The 22,977-nt window shown below is 31.4% G+C and overlaps 1 protein-coding gene across 3 annotated transcripts; it reads right to left on the bottom strand.

The window, feature by feature from the left end:
• Positions 1 to 411: 411 nt before the first annotated feature.
• LOC119602770 lies at positions 412 to 22,224 on the bottom strand. 3 transcript variants are annotated; one of them, XM_037954474.1, is made up of 4 exons: positions 20,346 to 21,577; positions 1,895 to 1,976; positions 918 to 1,034; positions 412 to 850 (listed from the first exon to the last, which is right to left on the bottom strand). In XM_037954474.1, the coding sequence occupies exons 1-4, from the start codon at positions 21,575 to 21,577 to the stop codon at positions 824 to 826; spliced, it is 1,458 nt and encodes a 485-aa protein (XP_037810402.1). In that variant the 3' UTR covers positions 412 to 823. The 3 variants fall into 3 exon arrangements, with proteins under 3 accessions (XP_037810402.1, XP_037810394.1, XP_037810410.1); XM_037954482.1 differs by having other exon boundaries at positions 416 to 736; positions 20,346 to 22,224; XM_037954466.1 differs by having other exon boundaries at positions 412 to 1,034; positions 20,346 to 22,224.
• Between the last annotated feature and the right edge of the window lie 753 nt (positions 22,225 to 22,977).

Genomic DNA, 22,977 nt, shown 5'->3' with positions numbered 1-22,977 from the left:
AAAATATTTTTTTTTCGTTTATAAAAAATATATTATTTTCGGGCTATTAAATGTGTTTAAATTGTTCAAAAAATTATAAAATATAATGTTAAGTGATAAAAAATATTTCAAAGTGCTATTATCCTCAAATTTTCGCGAAAAAGTTTTGAAGTTTGGAGAGAGAATAAAATGTTTACATATGTGTTGGATTTACACAGCACTCGTCTGTGAGAAGAGCGTAATGTTATTGTTGTAAAAAAATGACAGCGTTTCACTTCTTGTTTATTCTTTGACCTAGAGTTTTACAATTAAGCAATTTTTAGGCTGGAAGTGTTGTGTATATAATCCTGTAAAAAATTTGTTTGACATTTTACTCTTACCACAGTTATTAACAATTTAGTTCAATTTCAATGGAATTAAAAAACTTTGATATTTGCTCATATGTATATGTATTTAAATACATATGTAGGTACTATATATTTCATAATCATAATTACAAATCACAAGAAATAACGAATATTTTAAATTAAAAATAATCATAATTACAAATCACAAGAAATAATGAATATTTAAAATTAAAAATGTGTGCAATTGTAGCACAATAAGTATGAATAATTTTATCTTAATAATAAAATCGTTTGTTGACTTTTATCGGACGTATTTCCGCTAATAACATCCATTCATACATAAACACAATAATGTGTATGTAATAGCAGAAATCTATGTACAGTAGACATTTTCTAAATCATTGAAGACGCTGAAAGTGAAATAAAAAAATAATTGTTTGATTTTTGGTCCCACACTAGAATTCAATTTGAATTGTTTAGTAGATAAAAAGATTAGATTAGTGATCGTGAGTAATAGTAGTAGCCTAGGAAGAATAGAATAAAAATCTATAGATATTGATATTAAGGAAAAAAACCATTTGGTGTAAGTACAAGACTAGAATTTCCGCTTTTCAAAAGTCCTCGTATTAGAGCGAGATCATCCGGTGTTAGGGACCAGCCGCTAAGTTGACCAACAGACTGCAATTCAGGACATCTTTCCATTAATATCTATAAATAAAAGTAGAAAGAAAATAAATTACATATTTAAGCTACTTTCACAATGCACTATGGTTCAGATAAACACTTTTTTTGACAAAACTAAAAATGTGGGAAAAATTATTTTATGGTATTCTAGATCTATTTTGTTAAAAATGTAAGTATTGTAATGACAAAACAAAAAGGTATTTTACATGGTTTAACGAAAATTTAAATTCCGAAACCCATGAAAATATTGTAAAAATGACTATGAGAATTTTTGTCATTGCATGCAAACAGAATGAAAACAACAACAACATACAGAATCATATGTTATTGTTACATTTAGTTTGATTATTTGTGAAAATAACCTGTATTGCTATGTTAATGCCAAAGTTAACGATCGGAGATTGTGTATATGATGTAAAATTAAAATTTAAAAAAGATAAGAAAAAATCAAATTTCAACTAAATTAAATGATTAAAAATTGAAAACACAATAAATTAAAACATTGTAAATAATTTAGTTTTTTTTTTTTTAATTTGTAATAAAATAAGTATAAACTCTTTTTAAAACACACTAAGGGTTTATAAGATTCAGCACAGCCGAATGGTCTACACAGGGAAACTTTTTTTGGGAAATTTTTGATTTTGTATGTGAGAGAATAAGAAAAATATCATTCGTCTCTCTCGCGATACGAAGTTTCTTGTACTAAGAAACTTGTTTTGTTTTCTTATTCTTCTCATTCGTACAAAAACAAATCAATGCAATTAATACATAGTTGCTGAAACATAAGTTTTTATGTGTGGACATTAAGAAAGCTTTAAAAGAGAATTAAGAAAAAGTTTCTCAACTGAAGTTTTCCTGTGTAGACCAGCACTTTTTGAACTTACCTCAATAGATTGAACAGTTAAATTTGGCGCTAAGGTAAACCAAACATCTTCTAGTGCATTAAAGTCATGTTCAATAAAAATGCTGAAATTATAAGTTTAAATTGTTATTATGTACATATATATACTGTGAGTCAATTAAGTTATTTGCCTATGCAAAAATTTATACATTTATAAAACAACTTAATTTAAACAATTATTTTTATCAAGATGAAGCATATAGAGGGACTATATTCAATAATCGCTATCTGTAATTTGAATGATAATGAGATTTTGATGGCAAAATATCCAGCAAACAGTCCCGCATCAGTGATATAAATTTCAAGGAAAATTAAGGATGCAAAACCCTATATCTATTCCAAAAATTGCTTTAAACTCTATCCTTTTGGATAATTTTCTGTTGCAAAACAAGTTTCCTAACTAATTTGGACATGCTGAACATAATAAAACATAAGTAAAAACATTTAAAAAAATATTGATTGATATTAAATCAAATAAAAATGTTATATTTCTATGAAAAACTCTCTATCTTTTGGTAAAAAAGCTCTATCTGATATAAATTTGTAAATAATTTTGCCCCTTTAGGGTTTATGTTCGTAAAAATATTTTCTAGAAGAAAAATAAACAGTTTTTTGCTCTTCTGAAAACTTGCATTATTTTAGATATAGACTATTGAATATAGTCCCTCGATATTTATTCTTCTATTTTTCAAAGAATATCTTAATTTTCTTCCATATAAAGGAAAATCGTAATATCACGATCAACAAAATGTTTAATAAAATGTGAATATTTATTTGTCCATTACAATACAATTACAAATTATATTCTAACCTAATATACCGAGCATATTAAAAAGGGCATATTAAAAAGGGCGATAAATCAACCACTGGCTTTTGAATATGTAAAAATATTATAACCCAAGGAACAAAATTAGTATTGGCACAAATAATTTTGGACATTTCTAACCCGATAGTATATTATCATATACCTACCTATGTATGAATATTTTATTTTGAAAAATAACAAATAATTTTGAAATGGATACAAGGTATACTATAATCTCAATGGACTTGAATCCAAGGACCGTATTATTTTATTTTAGTATATTTTTTTAAATATATTTATCCATCAAGATATTTATTTATTGAAAAAATATTTTCATTTCAATCAAAAACAGATTCATCGTGTATGATATTTATCAGTAAAGTTTGAATTTATTTTCAACTTTTTTCATCAAATGAAAAAATATTTAACAAAAACAAATATTTGAATTTCCGTAAAAAATGAATGATCCATTAAAGTTATCTTAAAACTACTCTCCTGTAAACATGATTGGAGTACATGATTAAGTAGTGTAATGTAAACACTTTGAAAACAACAGGGTCCTTTGTCTACATTACATAGGAGCATGTTGGGAATCATGTACGCCTACAATTTTATAAAGGGAGAAGTTTTGGGATTACTCTGATGTAATGCATAGATTGATTACGTGGTCCTCACATAGGACAACAAAATGTTAAATGGAGTAAGTTTTTTCCATATACATACATCTTTGAGGAGTACTCTTTATACGCGTTTTATTCAAATTACACATATACAATTTTCATATAAAACTATTGAAAATTTTTATTGAAATCAAATGATGGAATATTACTGCTGCGGGTAGTCACCTTGAGTCTTCGGGCACGGTGCAGAGACTTAAGCATCTTCATGTTGGGAGCGGCAGGTACCTAGGAAATTCCGGCAACCATGGTGGGATCCTAAACTAATGCGGCTAAGGAAAAAATGTAGGAAATTATTTAATAAAGCGAAGAGGGATCAAAACCCGTTAAGCTGGGACAATTATCGTCAAAGCTTCAGCACTTTCAAGAGGGAAACCAGACGAGCTAAGAAGGAATCTTTGAAGCGTTTCTGTGAGGAACTGGAGAGTACCACGCCTACGTAAGGTGCTATCCAAAGACCCCGGTACGCCTGGGTTTCTGATGAAACCGGATGGTAACTTTACTGAAAGTAGCACCGAAACTCTGGAACTGCTTATGGAGACACATTTTCCGGGTTGCAGCGATGATGAAAATGCCATAGCTAATTATGATATTTAGGAGCAGCCTGGAAACAGGATACATTCCTAAAGTATGAAAAGAGGTTACAGTGGTATTATCCCTAAAGCGGGAAAAGTTAACCATACTACCGCCAAAGACTATAGACCGATCAGTCTGTCATCGTTTTTATTGAAAACATTGGTCGACATCCATTTCAGAAACATCATCTCTCCTGATACTTTCTGTGGGGTACAACACGCATACTTGAAAGGGAGGTTGGTGGAGACAGCCTTACAAGACATCGGAACTTTAGAGAAGACACTTGACATAAAAGAATATGTTATGGCATCTTTCTTGGACTATAGCGTATAAAAAATTGGACAGAAAACATGCTCAAGAGCAGGGCCATTAACTCTAATATGGGTATTGGCAAGACAAGGAATGCTGTGACAAGGGGCACACCACAAGGTGGTGTCGTCTCTCCACGCCTGTGAAATCTTGTCGTAAAGAAAATTCTTTTCAGACTCATATGCTGACGATGTTGTGCTTCTTATTCAAGGGAAATTTCTTCCTAAAATAAGTGAACTCATGGAATCAGCCCTCAGCGTTCTACTATCATGGGCCAAGGAAAACAGTCTGGGTGTCAACCCGACCAAAACTGAACTGGTTCTTTTCACCAGGAGGTACAAAATTCCAGAATTCAGACTCCTGCGTTTGGATGGTACCATTCTGAATACCTCAAGCGAAGCCAAATATATTGGCGTAATTTTATACTCTAAGCTCACGTTGAAACGAAATGCTGTGAGTCGAATGAAGAAGGCACTATATGTCTTCTATATATGTAAGAAAATCTTTGGGAAAAGATGGGGTCTTAAACCATACATTGTGCACTAAATGTACACCGCGGTCATAAGACCTATTTTGTCCTACGAAGTTCTTGTTTGTTGGAGAGCGGTGGATACCAAGACTTACCTCTCTATTCTAAATAAGGTACAAAGATTAACATGTCTTGCAATCACTGGCTGTTTGAGCTCCACCCCTCAGGCTAGTCTAGAGACTAGCCTTGATTCATATATCAAATGCATTTCTGCTAAATCTGCTCTACGACTTAAACAGTCGAACGGACTGAAGCACGACCGCATTGGTCATGGCACCATCCTACAAAAGAAAGGCAGGCCAATCATGGGGCAGGAAACATACTACATTCTATCTACACTGAATTTTAATAGGTCATTCAAGACCAGAATACCGACAAGGGATCTCAATCTATACTGATGGCTTAATGACAGAAAGGGGCACGGGATCGGGAATCTTCTCTGAAAAACTAAACCTTCTACTGTATCTTCGAATACCTGACACCTACACGGTCCTTCAGGCAGAGATATATGTATGCCATCTGTACAGCCCCGAGAAGAATCCGGGAACTAAATCTCGAAAATTGGACTATACATATATACTTGGATCAATCAAAGTTCTTAACTTCAATGTTAAGTCGAAATGTCTTCTCAGTTGTATTCAATCATTGGCACAACTGACACAACATCACGTTGAGTTGATATAGGTTCCAGGACATGAGGGAATCAGGGGAAATGAAATATCTAATGAATGCGCAACCAAAGGGTCGACCCTAGACTTAACCCTTGCGCAAATGGATATTCACACTCCTCTGACGACCCTATCAAAATTGATAGATGAATGGGCTTTGAGTGAGATGGAACTCAGGTGGTCAAATATCACCACTTGTAGAATATAGAGACTGCTCTGGCCCACTCTTACAACTCTTAGTAAGAACTTGATTAGGCTTCTACAGGGTACTGTATGATTAGAAATATGTCGGAACGTATGGGCTTCCCACGTTATAGCTACTGTAGAGCACAGACTACTCTATCTTGGTAGAGCTTTTTTCCATGATCTTGACAGTCTCAGAGATGCGTTACTAGTAAACATGTTCGGTTTTATTAGAAGCACCGGCTGGTTTTCACGGATACAGAACGAACCAAGTAGTTAACGAAATTAGGGAGGGAAATCGTTCTCTCAATATTAGGGAATGGCAATTCTAAGGGTATCACAATGGCCCACAAGGTCTCCGAGTGAACTCGCTTACTAGCGAGCAAGCCACGTAACCTAACCTAAATAATTGAAAATAAAAATGGTTTTTGATATTTATTTTAATATAATTTTTTAATTTTTCATCATAAGGGATATTTATATTTGAAAATAAAAATTATTATAATATTTTTTTAACAAATAAAAATTAATTTTCAACAAAAGAGATATTTATATGATAAAATATTTAAAATAAAAAGTTTCCGGTTCCTTGCTTGAATCTATAGAAATAAAATAGTCTTAGATTTTGATACTTTTCTCTTGATAAACGAAAAGTATTACGGTAACCCTTACTCTTTATGTAGTCTACGTAGATTTTATTTGAATAGTAAAATATTAGTTCTTATTCAATAAAACTAACATTAAATACCATCCTAGCCCTTCCAAGTATGGGGACATCGGCGTATACCATTATGGAACTATTACATATTAAACTCTCATTTCTCTCAAATTTTGAATGCTTTATTTTATGAATAGTTATTCTTGATTTGGGTTCTAAATATATTTTAGTGTGTGTATTGGCTGAAAAATATTAAATTTTTGGACCTTATATTATGATAACCACCAATATTTGTAAATTTATTAAATTATAATATTGGTTCCATGAACCTAAGTTTTATTTAAACTATGTTTAAATTTAAACATAGTTTAATTCCTAATTCGTATTTGGTCTTTGAAGAATATAAATGTGCGTTTCAGTGGCTTTCCTTGGGTAAAAGTCGATCTTCTTTGGCAGTCAAAGATTTTGAAAGACTACTTAGTATTTTTGTTAATGATTCTGCGTCTCATTGATAGAATTACTATATTTTATATTATTTGATCACATTGATTAAACATATCATCATAAATATATTTCAGTGATTTTACTTGTTCTAAATATCGAAACTAATTTTTATACCCTTCACCCTCCTGAGAAGGGCTGTAATTTCCAAAATATAATATTCCGACCCTATAAAGTACATATATTATGAATCCTTATAGATAGCGGAGCCGATTAAGCCATGTCCGTCTGTCTGTCCGTCTGTGTGTCTGTTGAAATCAGTTTTCTAAAGACCCAAGATATCCTCGGGATCCAAATCCTCAATAATTCTGTCAGACATGCTTTCGAGAAGTTTCCTAATTAAAATCAGCAAAATCCCTATATAAATAACGGAAATATAAGTAAAAATCCGACACAACCATTGAAAAATATAATTTTTTGCATGCTTTGATAAATAAGAAACAACAACATTGCTTGTTGGAAAAAAATGTGAGTTTGAATGTACATACATACATATATTGGTTTGATTGCGATGTGCATTTTATTTATTTTGGGCATTTTGCTTCCTATGTTTGGATGTCTCACTAAAATTAATTTAAAGAAATTTAAGAATCTGAGTATGCAGTTCATTCTGCATTATATATTGAAATTTGTAAATTTGAGACCATGTCAAGGTCAGGAAAGTGAAGAAAATTAAATGCGTTTTTGGCGTTTTTTCGAAATTTTATCAGGTTTATATGATATTTTTTGTGGTTAAACGAATAGAGGTTTTATATTGTCTGTCTGTGTAAAACACGCTCACGTTAAAACGAAGCAAAAGAAATTCACGAAATTCAACCAAAACATTCTTTATTATCCGGTACAGTTTGGTATTAAAAATCAGAAAAATCGGTTGACGACGTAAAAAGTTATGAGTAAAATTTTCAGACTACCTCGAAAAAAATAACGCTTTTTTCCCAATTCTTAAGTAGTTTTCTCAGAAACTTCCAAAGATATTTCGATGAATTTTGTCACACATTATTTTTTTGTGCCAGGGATCAAGTATGTTCAAACTCATAACAATTGATCCAATATTTCCCATAGCCCCCATACAAAGGTGTATATTCCCGGAAATTAGTTTATCGTTAATAACTCCCTCAAATATATCGGTATCAACACAAAATTTTGTACATACAAATATAATATGAATAGAAATCATAAAACCAAACGTAGTTCACAGTCGGTCCACAATTGGTCATAGCTCCCATATAAGGTCCACTTCCAAAAATCACCTAAACACACATATTTCATTGATAAATAAAACTTTTGTGACAAAATTCGAGCTGAATATGTTTTGTGTACATACAAATCATTCTACCAAATTTCTATTCGGATCGGTCCATTATTAGTCGTAGCTCCCATACAAAGCCCACTTCCGAAAATCACTTAAACGCACATATTTAATTGTCAAATAAAGGTATCTTGATAAAATTCGACACAAATATGTTTTGTGTAAATACATACGAATCACTCTACGAAATTTTTCTGGAGAGGCCAATAATTGGTTATAGCTCCTATATAAAGTCCACTTCCGAAAATCACTTAAACGCACATATTTTATTAATTAATAAATCAATTGGAGTAATATTCGACTGAAAATCTTTTTTTGCATATAATCATTATACAAAATTTTTTCTTGATCGGTCCATATAAGGATCATTTCCGAAAATTACTTAAACGCTCATTAAAATCAAAGTCATCGGGATAAAATTTGACATAAATGTGTATTTTGTATATAAAAATCGTAGCTTGCTGGTGGAGGGTATTTAAGATTCGGCATAGCCGAATATAGCACTCTAACTTGTTTTTTTTATTTGAAAGGCAAAAGCAACTGCTACTTTCAGTTTTATATATGTACTTACAGTGGCGAGCAAATATACATGGTATATTTGCAAATAGCAAATAAGACTTAAAAATGCAATAAAACCCATAAAATAAAAGAAAAGTAATGAAGTTTTTAATTTAAAATATTCAGTAAAACTATATAAAAAGAAAACAAAATTAAATTCATGATAATAAAATATTAATCTAAAAATTAAAACTTATTTATGAATAAAGTCAAAGTATCCACTTTTGCACGTTTTATAAAAACCTTAATTTTAATATTTTGTGCAAAGCCCTTTTGCTTTTATGACACTTTTTATATGTTTTGGCGTACTTTCGACCAAGGTCTCAATGTTCCGGTGCGGAATATTAGCCCACTCTCTTTGTACTCTCGATAAGATTTCTTGGTACATTATCGTATTGCGCAAGACGTTTTTTTAACAATGCCCATAAATTTTCAATTGGTTGGCCATTGCATCGTTTGAAAATTATGCGCTGAAAGCCAATTCTTTACGATTTTTTGCCGTATGCTTCGGATCCCCATCCTATTGGAGTATAACCTCTGACTCTGGATATGCACATTCTTCCACAAAATCTGGAATATTGGATTGAAAATGCTCAAATAATCCTCCTTTTTCATTATAGCCTCTAATTTTACTAAAGGAACGATATTCTACCAATTGAAACAAGCCCACACCATCAGACTACCACCCCCACGATTCATCGTTTCTTTTACTTGGTGCTTTTTTAGGCTTTCATAAGGGCGGTGCTAGTAATATTCCATGCCATCAGACTGAAAGCGATTAGTCTTCGTTTCATCGGACCATATAACCCTTTTCCAGTCATCAGTACTCCAATTTTTGTGCTTTTTGCAAAATTTAAGACGATCCTTCAATTTTTTTCTGATAACGCTGGTGTTTTCTGATTTACGGCTCATATAACGCCAATTCTACGAAGAGCTCTCCTGGCTGTCCATTCACTAAAAGGCTTATTTATGGCGACAGGAGCCTGTTTTTGGTGTTTTATCTGTTTGGATGTCAATAAACGCTCCATAGTTCTGGCATCTCTCTCCGAAAGCAAGCACCATCCACCTTTCTTAACTTCTGGGGTGCTTATATTTTTTCTTTTTCGCACTTATAATACTCTTCGTTGGCAAATTCCTATCTTCTTGGCAATTTGACGAGCACATTGATTATTTTTTGTCATTTCGACCATTTGGTTTTCCAATAAACTTGATATTTTTTTTATTAAAACTAGAAAATTGCAGAAAATTACAAATATGACACAAAAATGGTAACTGTTTGATTTGATGGTTTCTTCAAATATAAATCAAGTAGCAGTACTATTTTAAATTTATTTGTGTTGGTAGATTAATTAAATTTAAACGTGCAAAAGTGGATACATTGACTTTTTTAATAAAATTTCCTAAAACTTAAAGTTTCAATATTCGCGAATTTTTTTTATTGCTTATTTTAAATCAAATATCTAAATTTTTATACCCTACACCACCATAGTGGGGAGGGTATTATATGTTTGTGCTGATGTTTGTAACGCACAAAAATATTGGTCCTACCTTAAACTCAGAATTACTTTCTGAGTCGATTAAGTCATGTCCGTCCGTCTGTCCGGTAAACTTTGTGCGCAAGGTACAGGATGCAATTTTCAAGGTATTTTGATGAAATTTGGACCATACGTGTTTTTCGGCCCAAAGACGATATCGGTCCATTATTTCACCTAGCCCGCATACAACCCTACCCCCAAAATGGGCTTTTAAGTTAATAATTATGTTAAATATTGTAGTATCTATACAAAAATCGGCAAAACTTAGTTCTATATACGTGTTAATAATACTACCGATTTTCGTAATTATAGGACTTTATTTGACCCTAGCCCCCATACAAAGTCCCCTTCAGAAAATGACTTGAAGGTCAATAATTCACTAATAAACACTTGTATCACGATGAAATCCAGCATACATAACTCTAATGTAAACGTAAAGCCATGTGCAAAAATTTATAAGGATAGGCCCATATTTACCCTTGCCCCCATATAACCCCTCTTTTAGAAAATCACTTTTTTCAACAAATTGTTAAAATATTTCGGAATTAAGGTAAACAACTTAAATGCTTTGTTATTAAAAATAATCCACATTTTTAACATACTCAGTGGTGTAGGGTATCATATGGTCGGCCATGCCCGAATATACTTTCCTACTTGTTTCCAGTATCCAGATATGCTCGCCACTGTATATTATATCATATATTAATGTTAAAATTATTCGTTCAAAATTTAAAAATAATAAAAATTTCACATTTTTACCCCCCTCAAAAAAAAGGATAAGGATTTTAAAGGTGAAAGCAAAGTAAATTAATAAAGTAGCATCACTTGAACAGCTGACTATTTTTTTTAAACTAGATAAATGAAGCAAGTTGTCAAAGTTTGTTTTGAAAATTGTTAACATTGTTTACGTCGCCATTTTTAAATTGTGCTTTGCTATTTGTTAAAATTTGTGAAAAGTTGAAAAAGTGAATTAAAAGTGGTTTTAAAGAAGTTTAAAAGTGTAATAAATTGTATAATATATAATAATATAATTAAATAGTTAATATTTTTAACTTAAAAGTAATATTTTTTATTTATGTTTTGTTCACATTGTTGTTCAAGGAAATTTTATTTTGACACAATCTTAAATTATTCCAAAAACAAAATACATGTGGTTGTTGTAGATGTTGTTGTACAACAAGAGATGTCGCTACTTTATTAATATACTTTGGGTGAAAGTAGTTTAATGTTATATACTACAAGAAAATATAAACTCTCTACATTCAGGAACAAAAAAGTTTGCGCCATTTTTTTTTTTATTTTTTTTTTTTTTTTTTTTTTTTTTTTGCCTTATAGTAATGATAAACGACAATTTTAAATGTTTTAAAGTCAAAAATAACTTAAATATTTATGCTGGAAAAATTCGCCTATAAATTAAAAAATTAAATTTTTCTATAAAAAAAAGAAACAATGTTTTTAAAACTGAAAGTAGCAAGTGTTCAAAAATTGTTATACATATATCGTAATAAAATATTAAATCTCTACTTTCGGAAATAAGAAAAAAGGCAATTTTTCGAAATTATTACTTTTATTGAAAAATTTACCCTTTTTCTACCAAAACACACAATATAACAATATGAGACGTATGTTTGATTTTCTTAATGGGCCTTACGTTGTACCCAGGGGCACTTATGACCCGATCATAATAAAATCAGATAAAATGATTCACGTTCATGTCGAAATTCATCGAGGTAATGCAATTTTTAAGCCAATTATAATTGCTAAACATATTTTCTTAAGGGACCTTATTTTGGACCTAGGGACAATTATGGACTAAACATATCAATATTTGATAATATGATTTATATTTATATAATACAAGTTCATACCGCATTTCATCACGATACCGATGTTTTTAAGCCATTTATAATGAATTTTTTAAGCGGACTTTATATGGGGTCAAATGTGACCTGATTTTCACCAACTTTACACCACGATTTCTTAGTACACAGAACTGATCCATGCTAAATTTTACCATGATTGTTGCACAATTACCATAGTTATGTGTAAATAAGGGCAATTTCGAGGGGAAATTGTATGGGGGCTAGACGAAATCGCGGACCGATTTGAACTAAAATCAGTTGGGTTCATCCTTGGGCCTAATTTACACCAACACTATTAAAAAATTCCAGCCAATTACTCCAAAAACACTTCTAATGATTTCGGTCAGGTTTTCAGCCAAAATGCCTGTCTGTGTTTCTGTTGGTTTCATTACGTTGTGTATTTTGTTTTTGTTTCTTATGTTTGGATGTCAGTTGGTTTCATTGCGTTGTGTATTTTGTTTCGTATGTTTGGGTGTATGTTGGTTTCATTGTGTTGTGCATTTTATTTCTTTTTGTGTGTTTTATTTCGTTTAGCGTTATTGTTGTTCCTTTTGTTTTGCTATTGCTAAAGTAATAATAGAGTCGGGAAAATTACATAAATTGAAATTTTATAAAATTAATATATTTTAAATATACTATGGTAAAGGGTATATAAGATTCGGCAATGGGAATATATCCTTCATACTTGTTTATATTGGAATCACTTACGCAAATATACGTAAATAACTTAAAATTGCACAAAATACAAGGGACTTTAAGGCCTGATCATTACGAAAATCGGCTTATATAAAAAAAATCGACTTATATAAAACTAAATATTGCAGATTTTTGTAGAGAAATTTATAAAACTCTATTTCTATATAATTTTATTTCAGGGACATTCCTTGGAAGTTCCTTTAAGAGATAAATATAGTCATTAGACCTTTTCCCAAGCGTTATAAAAGTTTCCGCGACTAAATGTTTAAAACTTTAGGATATTTACTCTAAACAAAATTTTAAATCTATTTATCTATCTATATAAATAAAAGAGTAATGTTTGTTGGTAAACAGTAAATTACGATGCAGGAATTACGATACGATACAGGAATTACGATGCCTAATACTACTATATTTCAAATATATGTTTCAGGGATCGTGAGAAGTGTTCCTGTAAAGTTTTAAATTTGTCCGATATGTGGCGTCGAATTTTTAATTTTCAGCCAATTACACCGGAACTGCTAAAGCAAGCGGTTTTCCCTTTTTGAAATTTAGTACCCACACATACAGATTATTTGTTTTAATGATTTTAGAAAATCGATTTGCCGCAGAAGGTTTTTGCTCCAAAATGTCGATGTAAAACACTAGAAATAGGTGTCGAATTCACCCTACTTTTATTCAACAGAAGATTATCTTACGCATAATAAAACGCTCTCCTACACGGGTTATTTTGTGTACCATAATTGAGAACTAATCCGTATAAGCAGAGGCCACAAACCAATTTTTTCCTTAATACATTCTTAATAATTTAAATTAAACCAGTAATTCAAATATAACAACTAAGAGTGTTATATTCGGCTATGCCGAATCTTATATACCCACTAGGGATGCCAAACGGGAATTCCCGAAAACCGGGATTTTCAAAAACTAAATCCCGGGGATTTTCGGGATTTTAAAATCCCGCTAAATTTATACATTATAAAATATTAAATAAGAGAATTTTAATAGGTTTTGATTAAAAAACAAGTAAGAGTTCTATATTCGGCTGTGCCGAATCTTATATACCCTTCACCATGATGTGTTAAAAAACAGTCAGTACGAATTTTATTACAAAAAATCAAAAAATACCAATTGCAAAACGGTAAGTTACCAAAAAGTCCCCTTTTATGGGTTCTCACTTAATCCAGGCTCTACATAATTAATTTCATGTTTCTAGGTTCAATATTATAGAAAAAGTATCTTTTGAAGAACGAAAAAGTACCAAAAACTCCCCTTTTATGGGTTCTCACTTAATCAAACCTCTATATACTTAATTTTATGTTTCTAGGTTCAATATTATAGAAGATTTTTGTAGAACGAAAAAGTACCAAAAAGTTCCCTTTTATATGATCTTATCTAATCAAGGTCCTCCATGCTAAATTTCATCTTTCTAGATTCAATATTATAGAAAATTCAAAAAGAACCTTTTGTAGAACGAAAAAGTACCAAAAAGTCCTCTTTTATCTGTTCTGACCTAATCCGGGCTCTACATACTTAATTTCATGTTTCTAGGTTCAATATTATAGAAAATTCAAAAAGTACCTTTTGTAGAATGAAAAAGTACCAAAAAGTCCCCTTTTATAGGTTCTTACCTAGTCAAGGCCCTACATGCTAAATTTTATGTTTCTAGGTTCAATATTATAGAAAATTCAAAAAGTACCTTTTGTAGAACGAAAAAGTACCAAAAAGTTCCCTTTTATGTGTCCTCGCCTAATCCGGGCTCTACAAACTTAATTTCATGTTTTTATGTTCAATATTATAGAAAATTCAGAAAGTACCTTTTATAGAACGAAAAAGTACCAAAAAGTCCTCTTTTATAGATTCTTACCTAATCAAGACCCTACATGCTAAATTTCATGTTTCTAGGTTCAATATTATAGAAAGTTCAAAAAGTACCTTTTGTAGAACAAAAAAAATACCAAAAAGTCCCTTTTTATGTGTTCTCACCTAATCCGGGCTCTACATACTTAATTTCATGTTTCTAGGTTCAATATTATAGAAAATGCAAAAAGTGCCTTTTGTAGAACGAAAAAGTACCAAAAGTCACCTTTTATGTGTTCTCGCCAAATCCGGGCTCTACAAACTTAATTTCATATTTCTAGGTTAAGTATTATAGAAAATTCAAAAAGTACCTTTTTTAGAACGAAAACGTACCAAAATGTCCCCTTTAATGTGTTCTCTCCTAATCCAGGCTCTACATACTTAATTTCACGTTTCTAGCCAATAACAACGTAACGTAATGTTCATTCGTTGCTTTATAAATAAGAAATCACAATAAAAAAAATTTACCGTTTGATACTGTGTTTTGTTTTTGTTTGTTTATTGTTTTGTATAAGCATGCACGAAAAATGTAAATTTTTCATGAAGCTCCGATATATTTATGCAATTTATGGTTAAAAAAATAATTTTTTGAAATAAGCTTTATATGGGGGGTTTCCCGAAGCCCCTATGTGAGCCGATCCTCATAAAATTTGGAGGATGAATTTACGGTTACATAAAATGTATTTATGCTGAATTTCACTGTGACACTAGACTTTTTAAGCGAATTGTGGACATTAAAGTCATTTTTTGAAGGGGGCTTTGTATGGGGGCTAGTGTCAAAAGAGGCCCGAAACTCAACACGGTCTTCAAGGCTAGTATAAAACTTAGTTGTGCCGTTTTCTTGTCGAGATACGAGTATATTAAAAATAATTATGAGCTCAAAAGCCCTTCAATTTATCAGAATCTATACTGGCAGTTAACCTGTTAAAAAGATGGCGAGATGATAATTCCCTTATTTGGGTAAGAGGACAAGGGATATAACTGGAAATAATATTGCTGATACCTTGGCAAAAGCTGGAACTACGATGGCTATACTTGATATAGACCAGTTCTGTAGTGTTTACGGCCATTAAAAACCATATATCCGATATTCAGCTCAAGACGGTTGTCACATGAGCACACTTGCTCAATTGCTAAGGTGCTATAGCCTCGTATGGATCCTCAAAAAACATACTACCTAAATTGTAGGTTTCAACAAATTGTAAATTTGGAAACCATGCAAGACGCATGGCTCTTCATTAGTAGGTTTTTATTCGACTATTCAGTACCTATGATGGAAATTTTATGAATTGATATTGAAAAATTGACCGAGTATACCCTTGTACCGCTGTATCTAGAAAGCACTGTATTATTTTTAGTACTTTGAATTAATTTGTTTTCCAAAAATTTCACAAAATACTTATGGGAAAGCTTTCTGTGTTAGTAAACACATATTAAGTGTATTCATATTGTAATATGAAATAGAAAATGTTATTTTTGTCGGCAATTTATAAAGATTTTTTTAAAAATTTACTTATATTTTTCGGGATTTAGAAATCCCGAAAACCCCGAGATCCCGATATCGGGTCCCGAAATTTTTGAAAAATTTTTGAAATTCAGTCCGAATTGCATCCCTAATACCCACAATCAATATTTTATTATTATATGTATATCGATATTAATGAGAATAAAGGGAAATATTTAAAAGAGGTCCATTAATGGGGGTTTAACTATTGACAGTGCTCTTTCGAATTAAATATATTAATTAATATAGGGAGTAGGGTTATTTATTCATATATGGACCAATTCTCATAAAAGTAGGAAAGTAGGAAGATTTCAGTTCATTATATATTTCAAATTTCATAGATCTATTTGTATTTTTAAGCCAGCAATGAGCATAAGTCATTTTCTTAAAGGGACCTTATACGGAGTTGGTAAGGGTTAATTATGGACCGATCCTCATAATATATGGTAGAGAGATTTTAGCATAAAATTAGTTTATGTCGAATTGCATTGCGGTATTCGTATTTTCGCGTTGTAGTCATTTTCTGAGGCGGAACTTATATGGGGTGGGGTTATAATGGACTGATCCTCATACAAATTGGTAGAGAGATTTCGGTTCCTATAGAACTTATCAGTGTCGAAATTCATCACTGTACTCGCATTTTTAAGCCAGTAATGAGCGTTTAAGTAATTTTCTGATGGGGACTTTAAATGGAGGGTAGGGTCAATTATGGACCGATCTCCACAAAATTTTGTAGAGAGATGTTAGCTCATACAAAACTAGTTTATGTCGAATTTCATATATCTACTAGTATTTTTAAGCCAGTACTGAGTTTTTCTTAAGGGGCCTTATATGGGGGTAGGGTCAATTATAGACCGATCCTCTTAAAATTTTGTAGAACGATCTTGGTTTATACAAGTCATGTTTATATCGAATTTCATCGCTTTACCCGGTTTTAGGCCAGTAATGAGCATTAATGTAATTTTCTGATGTGGACCTTATATGGGAGATAGGGTCAATTAAGGCCCGATCCACATAAATTTGGTTAAGAGATTTTGGCTCGTAAGGAACTTACTTGAGTCGAATTTTATTGCTATATTCGTATTTCTAAGGCAGTAATGGGCCTTAGAGTAATTTTCTGATAGGGACCTTATGATAGGGACCTTATTAAGGCCTGATCCACACAAAATTTGTTAGAGAGATTTTGGATCATATAAAACCTACTTCTGTGAAATTTCATAGCTATAGTCTTATTTTTAAGCCAGTAATGAGCGTGAAAGTAATTTTATGGAGGGGACCTTATATGGGGGGTAAAGTCAATTATGAATCGATCCACATAAAATTTGGTGGAAAGGTTTTGGCTCCTAAGATACTTACTTATGTCAAATATCTTCTTACTTATGTCAAATATCTATAGAACTTACTTGTGTGAAATTTCATCGCTATACTCGTATTTTTAAGCCAGTAATGAGCGTTAAAGTAATTTTATGGAGGGGACCTTGTATGGGGGGTAGGGTCAATTATGGACCGATCCACATAAAAATTTAGTGGAAAAATTTGGCTTGTATAAAACTTACTTGTGTCAAATTTTACTCGTATTTTCACGCCAATAATGAGCTTTAAAGTCATTTTCTAAAGGGGGCCTTATATGGGGGGTAGGGTCAATTATGGACCGATCCACATAAATTTTGGTAGAGACATATTGGCTTGCATGAAACCTATGTGTGTCGAATTTCATCGCTATATTCGTATGTTTAAGTATATATGGGGGCGTAGTGCACAATGTGGTCCTATGTCCGCCAAAATCAGAATTTTATTTCGGAAGTCAAAAAACTGACTTGGCATTTGCTTCATAAACAACGAATTTGTGAATGTTTGAAGCCTTTTACACAATATTCCAGGGGGTACATTTGTATGGGGGCTATGTGAAATCGTTGACCGATTTTGCCCATTTTCAATAACAAACATTTCTGATCAATAAGAAATATTTTGGCAAAATTTAATCTCAATATCGCTTTTTTGTGGACGCTATCGTGCCAACAACAGACAGACGGACATAGCTAGATCGACTTAGAATCTTACGAGCTCCCAGAATATATATACTTTATGGGGTCTGTGAACAATATTTCGATGTGTTACACACGGAATGACAAAATCAATATACCCCCCATCTTTTTTGATGATGGGTATAAAAATCGAAACTTCAGATTTTTTGTGTAATCAAACTTAAACTGTAAAAAAGCTAAAAAAATATGTAAAGTTTGAAAGCTCACTGATGTAAGAGTATTGTGAGTAAAATGAAATAAAAATACAAAAATCCTTTTGTTTCTTAAGAGCCAAATAGCCCTGCAAAAATTATTGGAGTATTCTAAAAACTACTCGCCTGTAAACATTATTGGAGTAAATGATCCGTTTAGTAGACCTTTTTAATGCAGGCATGGATCATGTTTAATATTTTTTGAAAACAACATGATCCATAGCCTGCATTACATAGGACCATGTTGCGGATCATGTACTCCCATAATTTCAGCAGGAGACTAGTTTTGGGATTACTCCGATGTAATGTATTAATGGATTACGTGGTCCTCACCTAGGATATCACACTGTTAAATGTTTTTCCATATATTTGGATTAGTTTTGGACTAGTCCTAGTAGTCCCAATTTTTGCAGGGAGACTACACAAGCGCACAGTGGATAAAATATGGTATTTTCCTATCAAAAATCAATAACTTCCTCGTTTCTCTTAACTTCCCTAATCGATTTAACGATGTCAGTCCTCCCGTGTTTCCATAAAGAAGTTATTAACAAAATATAGGTCGCAATTTTCAAGATAATTTGAAATTGGTCCATTATTTCCGCTCTACTCCATGCAAGCGGACCTTGCGAATGTGACTTTAGAGCTCATAATTATGTTAAATACATATATTTTTATCTAAACAAAAATCTGCACAACTAAGTTTTATTAAGTTTAAATAATACTGGTAATTTTCGTAATGATCGGTATAAAATTGGCCATAGTCCCTATACAAAGTACCTTTCAAAAATATGCTGAAATATTTACAATTAACTTAAAATATCAGTATCGCTTTTAAAATCTTAAAATATAGATATATATATATGAATATAAATTTATTGGTCATATTTCATGACGACCCGCCTATATTTAATAATTAATGATCGGTCAACCGTACGCCCATATTTCGGCCAATAGGAGGAAATATATAGTGTGTTTTGCCAAAAAAATTTATTTTTAGGATAAGTTAGATTTTTTTAGTTTTTTCGTTAATCGTAGTTAATCGCAGCTGAATTTCACATATAAGTATTGTTTATAATAGGTGATGCTATATAACATCTAAAGGATTTGCCTGGGCATTCCTGGGCACTTAGTTAAAATCCTTTTCAAAGTTGAAATTGTATGTAGAAAAATTTATTATAGCTTAAAATATGCAACGGATAAGATATAATTAAAATTTGCAAAATGTAAATTAATTTCGTATATATCCCATTTTAAAAAATATATAACTCATGCTTGGAGTTCAATTAAAATTATAAAAAAAATGCATTCAACCTTGAGCTTCAAAATACTTTTCAATATCTAATGTGAAAATGCCTAATTTCAAACTTTATTTTCATGAACTTAGAATCCATACGTTAAAAAACTATATCTATATTAGTGTGGTGCGTTATCTCAGCTTTACGGAAATGTCTATTATTTTGCACAGCACTGACAATGTTTATTATTGTCAAAAAAATATGCAATATTATTGCGATTTATTTGAAATTCTGTAATAGGGTAATGATGAACAATATTTTTTTTAATATAATCTAACAAAATTGCAAAAGTGTTGCGGAAAATATTTATTTTGCTCATTTAGAACAAGTAATATTTATACAAAACTTCATCGCGTTTGGTGCGGGAACTTTATTAGCGATCGCGAAAGAAATAATATCACATTCCGCAACATCTGATTATGCTACGGTATTTTTGATATTTGCAAAAATTGCAAAAACTCATAACCCTAATGTATATATCCGTTCAAACTGAATGGTGTCATCAAAAAATTTTGGTGATGAACGTTCTCGGGAAAATTGACCTCAAAGTCAAAATCGAAAATGGCTACATTGGGGAGTTATTTCATGTCGCCTATTTTTGCACTGAGGAATGCAATACTTTTTCATTTAGATCTATTTTTACAAAATCGACACAGATAGAAGAATACATTACCTTACTATATCTTCATCGTTGAATGAAACACTATCGACAGCCAATCGTTTTAGTTGTGTATTATTGCATATTAGCGCCTTTAAAGCCATATTGGTCATAGGACTGCTTAACATTTCAAGACCCTCTAAGCAAGTAAAACGACAGTGATTAGAATTGGCATAAATTAAGCCATCCATCATATAGCAATCTAAATCAATTAGACCAGGACACATTCGAGCCAAAACATTCAAGTCCAAGTCACCATTGCTTTTAATCATTGTAAGATGGACTAAATTTCGGCCGATATTTTCGAGTAATTTCACCAATTCATTTGAAGAAAATTTATATATTTTAAGTTTTCGCAATTGGGTATTAGCGAGTGCACGCAAACACCCAACCTTTGGAGTATCCAAGTAAATTGATTCCAGATTTGGACACGTCTTTACTATTATTTTTACAGCTTCTTCGTCTGAAGCTGTATCATGGAGATATTTTAATTTGCAAGTAAAGTTCTTATCAACATTATCATGAACAAATTTCAGTGCAGGTCCAACGAACGAATACGTTGACAGAGTTTCAACATTGGGACAATTTTCTAAAATAAGTGCAATATCAGAGTAACAAATATTTTCCTCTCCTGGCATACCGACGTCAATGACAGTTAAACGTTGCGCACATAACCCCTTGCTAAGATATTCTATTCCAATTTCGGTAATATCCGTCTCACCAGATATGTCTAGTACTTGCAATCGTTTGCAATTTTTTCCAATCACTTGCAGAAGATCATCGTTAGCTATATAGGGAACAAAAAGCTTTGTAAGATATTGACATTTCTTGACAATTTCGAACATGTAGTGCATGTGTTCATCCTTAACCCAAATTCCTTTCAAATTAAGAACACGTAACCCAGCTCCTTGCGCTGCAATCACCTGTAGTATTTTTTCATAATATGAAAATGGAAAAACCTCGGTCACCAGAAAGGAAACCCCACAATTTAATAACATCTGCAAACAGGTAAAACGCATACTTGCATCCAAGTAGTCGGAACTCAGAATTACTCGCAATAAATCCTGATAGATGTTTGACGTCGCACCAGCCATTTCTAAATATTGGTTTATTTCAACCATAACAATGTTAATATCGAGATCAACGTCCGGAGCATACTTTGCATATCCCAGCGTCGATACAATCAGATTAGCCAACTCTCCTAAAGAACTATCACTCAATGATCGCACGTTACATTTTTTAGCCATATTTTTAGTCTAGATTTTATTTTTGAAGTTTTTTATTTTAAAAATAAAAATATATATGTTTATTGGATATTTTATTTGTCGCGTTAAACACATTAATATACACGTAGTTAGTGATACTTTTCTCTAAGCTCTCTCACTCTCATCCGCTTTCGTTTTCTTCTCTCGCGTTATTCTTTTTTTAGTTATCGATCATTCTAAATTATTATTGTTGTTTTTATTTAAAATATTGCGTATAAACAATGAATTTGTTTGTAAACAAATTTCTTGTATATGTATGTATAAGTGTTGTTTCCTTCACATCATATAAATTTTTGCTGTCTGTCGTCCATTTTTTGTCTGTTTTCGCCACAAGATGAAAAGCTTTTATGCCAAAACACTTTCAAGTTCAATAATTTGCATTGTACTAAAAACATTTATTACATCATTATTAAATACTTTTTTCTGTATTTGCATGATAAATCTACAATTATTCCAAAAAATTTATCTTTTAAGTATTTATCCGAATATTATCAATTTAATTTTTAACACAATTCCACAGGTGTTTGTTTATTTTGAACAATTATTGAAGTATGTCCAATACAAAATATTTATATATTTTCAATATAGGAACCGGGAAATGATACATTCGAACGAGACCAATCTTATAAAGGTACTAAAAAAGCTTTCATTCTTTTGTTTTTAAATATAAGACTGCTTGTACACAAATCTAGAACAAAATACATATGTACATATGCATGCACAGTGCTGTGCGAAATAATAGGCTGTTAAAAAGAAAATATATTTATTTCGATATATATCTCGTAAAAAATTATAATTTTAACCCCAAAACATTTTGAAATAATTTGGACTCAGTGACTCATTTTTTTCGCTCTTTCTGCACATAACAAAAATACCCGTAAAAATAAATTTACCGTTATTTCTCACACTCTTACCATTTTTTATTCATTATATGGCACTATTTACATTTGTAAATGTCACTCTTTTTCGTTGAATTTTGGACCTATAATTAATTTAATCAAATTCGATAGCATTAGCCGGTACTTTACCTGATATAATGCAACAAGTTTTTGAGTATGTAATTAAAACTTCCAAATAACATTTATTACGAAATATTTCAGCCAAATTAAAATAAGTCTATTATTTTGCCCAGCACTGTATATATGTACATATATACTTTTGGCACACTGAAGAAAATTATTTAGGAAATGTATTTATTTTAGAAAAGTTTAAATACCTTCATATGGTTACACTGCATACTTAACATTATAAAATTCCTTTTTTATCTTCGTTATATGAAAATATACCATGTTCATACGAAAATATGAACATATGAAAATATACCATGTTTCCATCAATATTATATTAATCAGTTTTTTACCAATTTTTTGCTCAAATTGGAA

The sequence above is a fragment of the Lucilia sericata genome, unplaced genomic scaffold (genome assembly GCF_015586225.1).
Source record: "Lucilia sericata isolate MDLA Ls3-8-SP2 unplaced genomic scaffold, ASM1558622v1 Contig000009F_arrow, whole genome shotgun sequence".
Lineage (NCBI taxonomy): Eukaryota > Metazoa > Arthropoda > Insecta > Diptera > Calliphoridae > Lucilia > Lucilia sericata.
The sequence above is the reverse complement of the archived record's forward strand: the minus strand, read 5'-3'. Positions and strand labels throughout refer to the sequence as shown.

Excerpts from the sequence above, each read along its gene's own strand:
- LOC119602770 (XM_037954466.1), bottom strand. The coding sequence starts at position 21,577 with ATGGCTAAAAAATGTAACGTGCGATCATTGAGTGATAGTTCTTTAGGA. Across the intron at positions 1,977-20,345 it reads AACGATGAAGATATAGTAAG|CATTTTTATTGAACATGACT; the intron begins GTAATGTATTCT and ends TTATAATTTCAG. Across the intron at positions 1,035-1,894 it reads TAACTGTTCAATCTATTGAG|ATATTAATGGAAAGATGTCC; the intron begins GTAAGTTCAAAA and ends TTTTATTTATAG.